The sequence below is a fragment of the Microcaecilia unicolor genome, chromosome 6 (assembly GCF_901765095.1).
Source record: "Microcaecilia unicolor chromosome 6, aMicUni1.1, whole genome shotgun sequence".
NCBI lineage: Eukaryota > Metazoa > Chordata > Amphibia > Gymnophiona > Siphonopidae > Microcaecilia > Microcaecilia unicolor.
The window spans coordinates 42,315,091-42,327,749 of NC_044036.1; the positions used below are offsets into that span (position 1 = coordinate 42,315,091).

The 12,659-nt window shown below is 41.0% G+C and overlaps 1 protein-coding gene across 1 annotated transcript in view; it reads left to right on the top strand.

Moving 5' to 3' along the window:
• The first annotated feature begins 2,092 nt into the window (after nt 1–2,092).
• DNAJC6 (DnaJ heat shock protein family (Hsp40) member C6) overlaps nt 2,093–12,659 on the top strand; it is a 131,881-nt gene continuing 121,314 nt past the window's right edge. Inside the window, exon 1 of the mRNA XM_030206603.1 lies at nt 2,093–2,315. Coding sequence (XP_030062463.1) covers nt 2,093–2,315 — 223 coding nt within the window. The remainder of the gene's footprint in view (nt 2,316–12,659) is intronic.

A 12,659-nucleotide genomic window follows, 5' to 3' on the forward strand; every position in this document is an offset into this window, starting at 1 on the left:
TCTTTTTTGGGAAGTGGGTGGGAAAGTGTTCCTCTGGAGATGGTTCTTGCTTTTTGGAGGGTGTTTTGTTGGAAGGCTTGACTTGAAGGGGATGTTTCCTTGAGATTCAGGAAGGAAAGGATTGCCCCAGAGGGGGCTCTAGATCTGAAGACTGGTATTTTGACTCAGGAAAAGGGGGGGGGGGTTTGGGCCTTTCATATTCAGAGTAGAGAGGAAGTCCCTGCGCTGTCAGGACCAGCCCTGTTGAGTGACTGTGTTCTTTGCATGTGGTTCCACTTCTCTGCTTTGCTTTTCAGTACCTTCAATTGTATGTAAATGGGACCCCACAGTGAGTCTCTTCATATAGACCCCCCCATATGCATCCCTCTTAGGCTTTCACCGCTATTCAGGGGATTTCAGGTTGCAGTGAACCCAGTAAACATTCAGCATCTGAGGTAGGTGTTACATTTCAGCTTTAATTGCCATATTCTTTCCCACAGGTTTGGGAAAGCTTCATTGGCATATGATGGTTCCTTACCCCCGTTTCTTTCTTTATAATATCAGCAAAATTCATCCTTTCCTTTCTGAGCACACTACCAGAACCCTCATCCACACTCTCATCACCTCTCGCTTAGACTATTGCAACTTGCTTCTCACAGGTCTCCCACTTAGCCATCTCTCTCCTCTTCAATCTGTTCAAAATTCTGCTGCATGACTAATATTCCGCCAGTGTCGTTATGCTCATATTAGCCCTCTCCTCGTCACTTCACTGGCTTCCTATCCGTTTCCGCATATAGTTCAAACTCCTCTTATTGACCTATAAGTGCATTCACTCTGCAGCTCCTCAGTACCTCTCTACTCTCATCTCTCCCTACATTCCTCCCCAGCAACTCCGTTCACTTGGTAAATCTCTCTTATCTGCACCCTTCTCCTCCACGCTAACTCCAGACTCCGTTCCTTTTATCTTGCTGCACCTTATGCCTGGAATAGACTTCCTGAGCCGGTACATCAAGCTCCATCTCTGGCCGTCTTCAAATCTAAGCTAAAAGCCCACCTTTTTGATGCTGCTTTTAACTCCTAACCCTTATTCACTTGTTCAGAACCCTTATTTTATCATCCTCACTTTAATATCCCCTTATCTCTTGTTTGTCCTGTTTGTCTGTCCTAGATTGTAAGCTCTGTCGAGCAGGGACTGTCTCTTCATGTTGAAGTGTACAGCGCTGCGTACGTCTAGTAGCGCTTTAGAAATGATAAGTAGTAGCAGTAGTATATATAGTAAACCCTAATGTTAGCACTTATAAACTGATGTGATGAGGGCTGTCTTCAGGTGCCCATTAAAGCATTACTGTTTATCATGCTATTTCTAGCCCACACAAAAGGTCCTTAAGTGCATCATAAACTATATTACAGGGGTGCCTTTAATTTAAACACTAATGCCGCTTCGGGTATTAAGTATATACATCAGAATAAAGGCTAATCTTAGTAATTTTTGTTTGGTTTAGCCACCAGTTGAAAGAGGCAGAAAATGATTTTTCTACCATTGATGTGAAGTTAAGTAACAGTTCTGCCAAAGAATTATACTGTAGGTTCCTTGTTTTGGCTGACATATCAACATTTGAAATCCATCAGTAAAGCCGATTTCTAACGTAAGGGGTTCTCATTGGAGCCCCCCTCTGGCTGCATTGCCACTGAACGCTATCTGGGAAGGGGAAGCCCCCGCATATGGTCATAGGCCAGAGCTGCCAGATTAAAGAGCTAGGACTGAGCTAGAGCAAAATATATATATATAGTACTGTTGTGATGATATGTTACCTGCGTAATTCTGCAAGAGTGAATAGCGAATACATTTGGCGTGCAAAGAAGGGGTCTTGTCGGATGCTCTTCCCAACTGGGAGGAGGGCGAGTTAGAGCCACTTAGTGCTTCCGGGCACTGGGAGAGGAAGTTGCTGGCAGCGGGCCAGGAGGAAGCCCCGAAAGGACTCAGCCTGTGGCAATCAAAGCCCATTTGCCTGTAAATCTTCCCTCCCCCCCCTCCTTGCAGCCGGCTTTTCACCAGGCCGGGGGCCCGGGTATGAGCTTGTGAGGTGGCCTTTGTCCGGCAGCGGGAGGCCCCATGAGCTTGCTGGGCAGCTACCGCAAAAAGACCAACAATGATGGCTACGAATCTTTGCAGCTCGTGGACAGCAACGGTGAGCAGGCGGCGATCGAGGAGGAGCGGCGGAGGGGCGGCGGGGCAGCGGCAGAGGCGGTGGCTCAGGTCCCAGCTCCAGCTCCGGCAGCCAGGAGCCCGGCCCGGCAGGCGGATTGCGGCAGCAGCAGCACCATGGACAGCTCAGGTAAGCGCCCGCCGCTCCCCTAGCAGCCAGCACTCCTGGCTCCCGCTGACTTGGGTCTCATAGCTCAGAGTAGCACTTGGCAAATGAGAGAATGGAAGGAAAGATTTCTTAAATGGGGCTGGGGGAGAGATCTAGGGGGCTGCAAATGCTGGCGCAAGAACCCCTCTGTGAGACCGATTAACTTTGTTGCGTGGCATCAAATGACGGCATCCTGGCAGGCGACAAGGGCTCAGCAAGACGCCCATATTTTGGGTTGTAATATCCCTGCGTGATTCATTTAGGGAAAGCACAGTGTCGGCCTGAATGGCGCTTTAATAGAGAAATCACTCCTTTGTGTTCCTTTGTTTGCGAAGTGCCTGTCAAACCTGACCCTTGGGAATCCGCAGAAACCCACTAAATCGCTGGGAAGAGATGTAACAGCCAGACGAGGGCTACTTCTTGGTGTCATTCTCAGGAATAAAATACCACCACCGTAATAATGCTGTTATAAGATCACAGAAAAGATCGTGCCGACCATACTCAGTTCTTGAAATACTAGTTTTGGAATCGGGCCTAAGTGCAAAAAAATCGCAAGTCTGTAATATTGCAAATATGAGTCAGCTTGAATTTCAGACGTACTGCCTTTGCCACGAACGAACGTGTAGGCCAGAAATAGGCTCCCTATTTGATCTGTAAAAGTGTTGTGACAGAAAATCAGAATGATTGAGCAGGACTGCAAATTAAATATGCCTTCTCCTTATTCTATTAAATTACTCTGTAATAAAGTGGATCTCGTCATATCATGGTAGTGCATTTCTGTAGTAATTTTGATGCGAGCTTTGACCAAGCTATTGCAGAATGTATAAGTGGACTGATTTGTACACACTGTTAGAACAGTGGCAACATTGTCAGCCATCATCACAGCAATAATCAAAAGCAGGAAGAAGAATTTAGGATGAAATATATCTAAATCCAAACTGCTAAGAAATTGTTTTTCTGTCTCAATTGCATGTTTCTTACATATGCACCCTGATCTATTAAGCATTTCCTTTATGGGCTTAGTCAATGATGTTATAGTTCATTACTGAGAAACTTAATTTAAACTTACTGTCTGTTTCCTCTGCCTTGTATTCTTTATTATTATTTCTGTTTCTGTTACCTTTTTGATGTTGTAAATTGTAATAGTAAAATTCAAGTCCCATCAAGTCTTGATTTCATTCTAGTAATGTTCTCAAAATTTAAGGCTGGTATTTTCTGTTGTTGACTTTACCTAGAACTGATAGTCCAGCTCGGATTTTAGACTATTAAATATCGAAATCAGTTGCAAATGGGTATTCTTATACCAGATACACATTCCTATGATTAGAAAACTCTCTTTTAACTGCACTGTTTCAAAAATTAACTTTTCATTTCAGTTAATGAATCCCATTATTACTAGAGTAGGCTAATCAGAGCCTGAAGTTCCCTCAGACAACTGCAGAACTGCATAGTTGGGGGGGGGGGAATTCTCTAAAGGTCAACCAAAGATAGATGCAGGAATGATCCACGCTAAGCTATTATTCTATAAGGGTCATTTCTGCATGGAACGGCCATTATAAATTACTAGCTTAGTCTGCATTTTTGTGTCTAACTTTGAGTGTGAGCATTTATGCCTGTCAAAGCCTGGTGCAATTGCTCTTGTCTAACTAAAGGCAGGTGTGTAAATGAAAAATTCTATAACTGCGCCTAAATCCTGGGAATGCCTGTACAGGGGGGGGGGGCAATATGCGGCATGGATAATACAAATTGGTGCATGGATTATATGTGAAATTATATTTTTGGCTATGCTGTTCATAAGTCACTCCTGAAGAAGCCGTTGAGGATGGTGAAATGGGCTCCGTCAGGTTAAGATGACTTAAAAGATGTCAGTTTCTTGTTGGCTGCTTAGTTTTTTAACTGCTTGCACTGAAAATTAAATGATTTTGTGGGATTTTTCAGGACTGTTGAAAGAAAAAAAAGGAATCTAAGGTTCAAGCAGACAAAAAGGTTTCTACAGTCTGCGTTGATTAAGGTTGCTGAAGTCCTTTTCCCCAATTTTTAAGGTTAACATTGTGGTTTGTTTGATCTAAAACTAAAAGTAGAAAGAAAATTTTTATGTAGGATACAATAGTAAAATTATTCACTGAAATAATATTTAAGGCAAAGCTTAAATAACAGTTTAAAAGAAAAGATAAATGTTGGTAACCTGGATCTAAGCAAAGTGTAAAGCATGTTATAGAATAGGATGTAGGACAGATCCATGCTTAACTCCTAATGATTGCCAATTAAGTGCTTGTTCACACCAGTTATTGATTATCACCAATTAAAGCCAATTACTTTGAGTGACCTAAACAGAATTCCCCACAATATGACAGTTCATAGACAATTTCAACATGCTCTTAAAACAAGATTACTCCATATGTATTTTCTTCATTAGCTATGCTATTTTTGTTTGCTCATTTGTGCATTTACTTCCAGTGTATGCCAAGAGTATTTTATTACTGCAGGAGGATGTTTGGTAGGTTTGCTGTGCAACTGTAGATAAATGTATTTTTTTTAATAAGAATTTATTGTAGTCTGGCTGTGCACTTTTGGAATCTACCTTGAGTGGAGGAGTGGCCTAGTGGTTAGGGTGGTGGACTTTGGTCCTGAGGAACTGAGTTCGATTAACACTTCAGGCACAGGTAGCTCCTTGTGACTCTGGGCAAGTCACTTAACCCTCCATTGCCCCAGGTACAAATAAGTACCTGTATATAATATGTAAGCCGCATTGAGCCTGCCATGAGTGGGAAAGCATGGGGTACAAATGTAATAAAAAAATAAAAATAAAACTTCACAGTAAAGTGGAATAAAAAGTATAGGCATTATCAGGGAAATTCTGCAACAGAGCAGCTGGTAGGAGCCTAGTCTACCAAGGAAAGTAGGTGTCTACTAGCTTAATCAGGTATGTATGCATGCAACATTTAGGCATGACCACTCTTGGAGTTGGTGTAAATGCTTGCTTCTAAATGCCAGAGGTACACATGCCTGCTATCGAAACCAGGACTAAGAGTTACCAAAATCCAAAAGTCACAGTGTTGGCTACAAAGATTTTTTTTAATATATGTATTTTCAGTTTTTTGAGTATACCCTCAGATTTCCCACTCAATATGGCAGGTAATAATCTAACTGCCTGGGGTCCAGCACTTCGTTTATCGGGTAACTCTTTTTACATTTTTTATGTGCATGTGATATTAATTCTCGATTCACAAGTTCACCCTCTGCACCTCTACTTAAAGTGATATCAATATATAACCAATAGCCAATAACCAATAGCCAATATTGATATTAACACTGTGGCTAAATTCACATGCACTTATCTTACAGTCCAAGTGCTCGGGCTTGCTGAGTCATAACAAGAAGATATCCAATTGCCTTCCCCTAGAAGACGCCCTTTTCTTCAGGGACTTGGGTTAAAGGCATTATTTTGCAGCGTTTTCCTCCTGCTGCTGACTTCCTTCTTAATCTCGACTTTGTTTCAGCCTCTCATTGCTCTCACATTGCTCTTAATTACACATGCAACATAGTATTTTTATAACTTATGTGCCTAAGAGGGATCCTGCCTGTGCTCTGCCCCTGTGTATGTCCCCTTGCAAATATATGCTATCCAAGTTACACACATATTTACAGAATAGCACTTAGATGGATTATTGGCATATTCACATATATGTGTGCACATATGGGCATATAATCTAGTATTCTAAACATGTACCTGTGTAACATATGCATAACTGTTAGTGCCTGTGTTATAGAATTGCAATAGGTACAAATGGAGAAAATGCAATCCCTCTGGTTCTATAAAAGTTGCCAACAATTGTGCATGGAAATTTAGGTACGCTCCTGATTTGCATGCACAATGTAATAGAATAATGAGCCAATTAGTGCCAATATTTGACTTTTTAACAAGCAATTATTGGCACTAATGAGATTTAATTGGGACTGATGTGCATAAATTTAGGCATGGGATCCATGGTGTGCGCCATGGCATCTGACATACGTAGGTCATTACTGCCCAAATTCTTTACCATTAGGTCTATGGCTGGTGGTAAGGTCTGAGACCCACAATGGACGTGCGGCAATTTTGATTTTGCCACAGATCCATTTTTGGGAAAAAAAGAAGGCTTTTTTTACAGGTGTGCTGAAAAATGATTCTGCGTGCACCCGAAACCCACGCCTATACTACCGCAAGCCATTTTTCAGCGTACCTTTGTAAAAGGACCCCTTTGTCCCATGTAGAATTTGCCTCGAGGCAGGGAGGTGCAGTCCTGGTTCAAACTCAGCAGCTGCCGCAGCCTTTCTACATTGCACAACTCTTCCAGCATGCAGTCAGAATGGGGCAGGAAGTCCTGTGCTTTTCTAAGCCTTGAAAACAATGCAGGACTCCGAGGACCATGTTGATTGCGTAACGCAACAACTGCTGGCTTCAGGAAAGCCACAGCAGCAGCTGCATTTTTGAACCAGGGAAGGCTGGGTCAACCAACAATGATAGTGCTAAGAAAGATGGCATTCAGGGAGAGAATAGAAGTTGAGGAAACGTTTGGGAGAGCAAGGGGCTAAGGAGAAATGGGAGATGATGGAGACAAGGGGCAGGGGATATATTTGTGGGGAGAGGGGAGAGCTGGGGACAACAGAGGGAAAGAGGATGTATGGAAGGGAAGATGAAGGATAACGTGAGTGTGTATGGGAGGAGAAGAGCTAGAGATAACAGAAGTCAAGGGGATATGTGAAGAGAGATAAGCTAGGGGAGACAACAGTAGGGGATGTGTGGTGTGGGACAAATGAAGGTAGGGGGATGTATGACAGAGGAGAGAAGCTGGGTGAGATTGGATAAGGGGCTTTTGGTGTGATGTAGGGTAAGGAAGAACTGAGGGGGTCTTTTACTAAGGCACGCTATCGTTTTTAGTGCACGCTAAAAATAGGCATGCACTAAATGCTAGAGACGCCAATGTATTCCTATGGGTATCTCTAGCGTTTAGCACACACCTGTTTTTAGTGCACGCTAAAAATGCTAGTGTGCCTTAGTAAAAGACTCCCTGAGGGAGGTAGCATGAAGTGAAGGGGAGGGAGTAGGAGAATGAGCTGAATGAGAAAATGTTGGAGATGAGTTAGGGTAGGAGAGAGTGTTGGAAGGGGGGTGATCTGAAGGGGGACAGACATAAGTACATAAGTACATAAGTAGTGCCATACTGGGAAAGACCAAAGGTCCATCTAGCCCAGCATCCTGTCACCGACAGTGGCCAATCCAGGTCAAGGGCACCTGGCACGCTCCCCAAACGTAAAAACATTCCAGACAAGTTATACCTAAAAATGCGGAATTTTTCCAAGTCCATTTAATAGCGGTCTATGGACTTGTCCTTTAGGAATCTATCTAACCCCTTTTTAAACTCCGTCAAGCTAACCGCCCGTACCACGTTCTCCGGCAACGAATTCCAGAGTCTAATTACACGTTGGGTGAAGAAAAATTTTCTCCGATTCGTTTTAAATTTACCACACTGTAGCTTCAACTCATGCCCTCTAGTCCTAGTATTTTTGGATAGCGTGAACAGTCGCTTGACATCCACCCGATCCATTCCATTCATTATTTTATACACTTCTATCATATCTCCCCTCAGCCGTCTCTTCTCCAAGCTGAAAAGCCCTAGCCTTCTCAGCCTCTCTTCATAGGAAAGTCGTCCCATCCCCACTATCATTTTCGTCGCCCTTTGCTGTACCTTTTCCAATTCTACTATATCTTTTTTGAGATACGGAGACCAGTACTGAACACAATACTCCAGGTGCGGTCGCACCATGGAGCGATACAACGGCATTATAACATCCGCACACCTGGACTCCATACCCTTCCTAATAACACCCAACATTCTATTCGCTTTCCTAGCCGCAGCAGCACACTGAGCAGAAGGTTTCAGCGTATCATCGACGACGACACCCAGATCCCTTTCTTGATCAGACAGTGTTGAAGGAGGGGGCAGTGTGGGTATATATGTTTGTGTGTATGTAGGAGAGATGTGATCCACAGTCTTACGGTTAGGGCTTCTGAATTTCACATATTTTCATTTAGCAATCTGCGAAGCCCAAGAGAAATTGCAGGTAGCTTGACATGAATTGCTGACATTTATAGCACCAGCAATGAACACAGCTGTGTTGCTGTAAGAATTCAGCACTGCCTAAAGCTCAGAGCTCCCCTTGGACTTGGTGGATTGCTGTAATAAAATCAATACAAGTCAGAAGCCCTAACTATGGTGCAGTAATATTGTACTCCTGGGAGAATCTGCGCCCCAAAATTTAAAATTTAAATGATAGTGTAGGGTTGGTTGGGTTGAGTTATCTACAATGTGCTTTGCTAATATTCCAGTGATTTTGGGAAGGGGTAGGTATGGGGATTTGGAGGGCTATAGAAGGAAGTTGGAGTGAGTTCCATCATTTATTTCTATTCCTGTGGAACCTTATTTGAAGCCTTCCCATGAGTGGAAAGTTTGTTTTAATGAATACTTGGTCAGTTTGGAATAAAGTGTCAGTGTTGTTTGATCTGATAAGGGATGTGAAGATTGATGTATGCTGTATTATAGAAGCATGGTTATGTGAGAAAGATGTTGTATTGGTAAATCAATTTGCCCTGTAACGTATTCTGCATTATTTCAAGCAAGAGAGAGAAGGGGGGAGGGGAGAGGTGTTGTTGATTTTTAGTAATACATTTCAGTTTACTCATATGGAATGTGTAGAGCTGGAGTGTGTTGAAATTTTGGTATTGGTTTCATCTGTGTTGAACTTAGTATCTTGTTATGCTGCTCCAGGAGTATTCTATCAAAATTATTTACCTTTGATTGAATGGTTAGTGGAATTTGCCTTTATTTTGTTGGGAGATTTCAATATGAGAGTTGATACATCTGACTCTGATGAAATAGTTTTGAATTTTTTGATGACAATGGAGGCCTTGGGTTAGAATCAGAGGGTGGACAGGACTACCCATATTGGAGGTCACATGCTAGACCTAATTTTTACTGCTTGTGAGATGCTATTAACGTACTTTAGGATGGGGAATATTGTTCTAGTCCTATGGATGGATCATTTTTTACTTTATTTTAGTGTGAGAGTGGATAGGAAGAGTTGTGTCGGTTTGGGGTCCAGAAGTTATGTGTGTCACAAGCCATATGAGGTTGAGGATCTAAAAAAAGCTTTAATCTCCAAATTGGATAAGAGAATAATATGGATTTAGTGGTGGAAAAGTGGAATGTGTGTTTGAGGGGAGCACTAGATGAGGTAGCTCCTGTAAATGAAAAGAAAAGTATAAGGGTGCATAAGGTGCCCTGGTTTTCTGAAGAATTCTGGTTATTAAAACAGGGTTTGCAAAGGGTTGAAAGGGAATGGAGAAAATTCCCTTTGAGGGTAACACAAGAAAGCTATCTTTCCCAGTTGGCACAGTATAAATAGATACGGCAGACTACCAAATGTCATTATTATAATGAGATAATAGATAAAGCTCTGTCTAGCTGTAAAGAGTTGTTTTCAGTAGTGTCTACACTGATTAGGAATCCTGGAAAGTCTTCTGGGATGGATTCTTGAATATCAAGTACCAAATTTACTCATGGTTTTGTAGAGAAAGTAAGATTGTTGATCAGTTTGAACCTATGGAGTTATTAATTGAACAGCTCAGAGGGAAGAATGAAAGTGATCAACGGCAGGAGTTTCAAGTGGTCGTGAGTGAGTCTGAGGGTAGGATATATTCTCCAACTTTAGCTTTTGTAAAATAGATGTTTGTGTACCCTCAGTGGTGAAAAGTCATTAAAGACTGTGGTGGTGCCATTGTTTATGAGTATTGTTAATAAATGCTTTATTGAAGGGGTGGTATCTGCAGAATTGAAGAAAGGTGCGGTTAAACCTCTATTGAAAAGTGGAGTGACGAATGAGTCATTGGTGGCAAAAGTGATGGAGAAGGTAGTGTATGATCAGTTGGGTGATTTTTTGGAACAGCACGATATTTTGGATGCGAATCAGTTTGGATTCCATCTGAATCATGATACAGAGATACTGTTACTATCCTTATCTGATTTGATTAGAGTAGATTTTGATAAAAGTCAGAGATTTTTACTGGTAGCTTTAGATATCACGGTGGCCTTTGATACATTAGATTGTAATATCTTGATCCAGAAACTGGAATCTATTGGAGTGGGTGGTACTTTCTTAAGTTGGTTTTCATCATTTGTACAAGGCAGACAATTTTGTGTTGTGCAGGCATCAGGGAAATCAGATTTTGTTAACATTACCATGGGAGCACCTCAAGGTTCCTGTCTGTCAGCTGTATTGTTTAATATCTTCCTTTTACCATTATGTACACTGCTGCTTGGGCTGTGGGAGTGCAATTTCAAATTTATGCAGTTGATATTCAATTTTTAGTTCCAATTGATGATGACCCTGAGAGAGGATTTGATAAATTAAGAGGGGTATCATCTGTGAATGTTTGATAATCACTTACCTCCCCTGTTTACTAAGTTATGCTAGCGGCTACCATGTGCTTATGCTGACACATCCCGTTCACTTTGAATGGGCTGTTTCTGCGTTTCTGCATGGCAGCCACTAGCGCAGCTTAGTAAACAGGGGGGTTTACACTGAATGTCATCTAAACACAAATTTTATTTTTGGCTAACAAGTTGGATTCTACTGTAGTTTTCCGAAGGAGTTTGTTTTTGAAGGGGAACCTATCCCTATTGTTAACAAAATGCATAATTTGAGGGTGATTATGGATACCACCTTGTCAATGAAACATCATGTACAAAAAGTGATTAAAATATATTTTTTAAACTGGAGATAGTGTGACGATTGAGACGTTCTGAGTCCAGACAAATTTCGTACAGTAGTACAAAGTGTGGTTGTTCCAAGCATAGATTATAACAATAGTTTGTTTTTGGGTATCTGGAAATATCAGCTGAGGGCAGTACAAGTTACCCAGAATGCCATGGCGAGGGAATTACATTCAATACCCAGTGTACCTGAATGTAACTCACCTTGAGCTACTACTGAAAAAGGTATGAGCAAAATCTAAATAAATAAATAAAAATAAATATTAGGGAGATGTAGTTGCTATGAGCATATTACATCTGTGTTCAAGCAACTTCATTGGCTGCTCAGGAAATATGGAATATGATTTAAGATCTTGTACCTGATTTTCAAAGGGTTAACTGATAGGATTTCGACTATTCTTGCAGCCACTGTGTGTGATCTGCCAAAGAGATTGTTATGATCTATTAATAAAGCTCTTTTAGATGTACCGACTTATCAGGATGTTAGGTTGTAGGAATTTTGGCACTCAATTTTTTATATTGCGGGGCCACAACTCTGGAATCAACTCCCTTTAAAGTGTATTAGAGAGTTGCAGGAGATGGGTTTCAAAAAATAATTATAAACATATCTGAAGATTAATGAAGATTGATGTTCAGTGAGGGAGGACTTTGGGGTAGGGAATCAGTTGTATTTTTTTGAATATCTTAGGCATGAATTGTATCATTTGTCCTGTCTACTTTGAGTATACAGTATGTATGTGGATTAGTTATGTAGTAGATTTTTGTTTATTATGTTTATGCTTGTTGTACTCTGCCTACAAGATTACGGATAGAGCAGAATATACGTTTTTTAAATAAATAAATAAATCTTTAAGTAAGAACTTTCAGTTTAGGAGCTTAGGGCCCCCTTGACTAACACATGCTAAAATATGGGCTTAGCAAGTTTGAAAATGGGACTTTCCAGTGTGCTAAGCATAGATTTAAGGTGCTAGTATTTTAAGTATTTTCTTTTTTTTGTAGGTCTTGCACTAACTTTTCCATTAGCAGGTGGGACCTGCAAAAAAATTAACATGGGTGCACTTACTGCCTCCTGTTTAGGAGGTGCTAAGTGCTCCAATGTCAACCTTATGTTATCTAGTCTTCCGTACCCATTCCCAGTCCATGACACACTCCATCCTGAAAAAATAATTAAAAAAAATAAATAATGATTCTTTAACATTAGCCTTGGAAATGGTTAAGATTGAACAATACAATCAAAAAACTGAAATAACATCGTTAAAATCTGTTACAGATACTTTGATAAAAGGCAAAATGAAAACTTCCTGAAAATTAGAATACTTAGAAAACTATAACAGAAGACTAAATTTGAGGTTATTGAATTTTCCTTTCTCAATTGGAGTTGCCCCAATGGATTTCTTGAAAAAATACTTAATGGAAGTTTTGGTTTATCCTCAATCTGCAATACCACCTATTAATAGAGTTTACTATTTGCCTGATAAATCCTCCAAGGCGAATCCAATCGATATTAATCAAG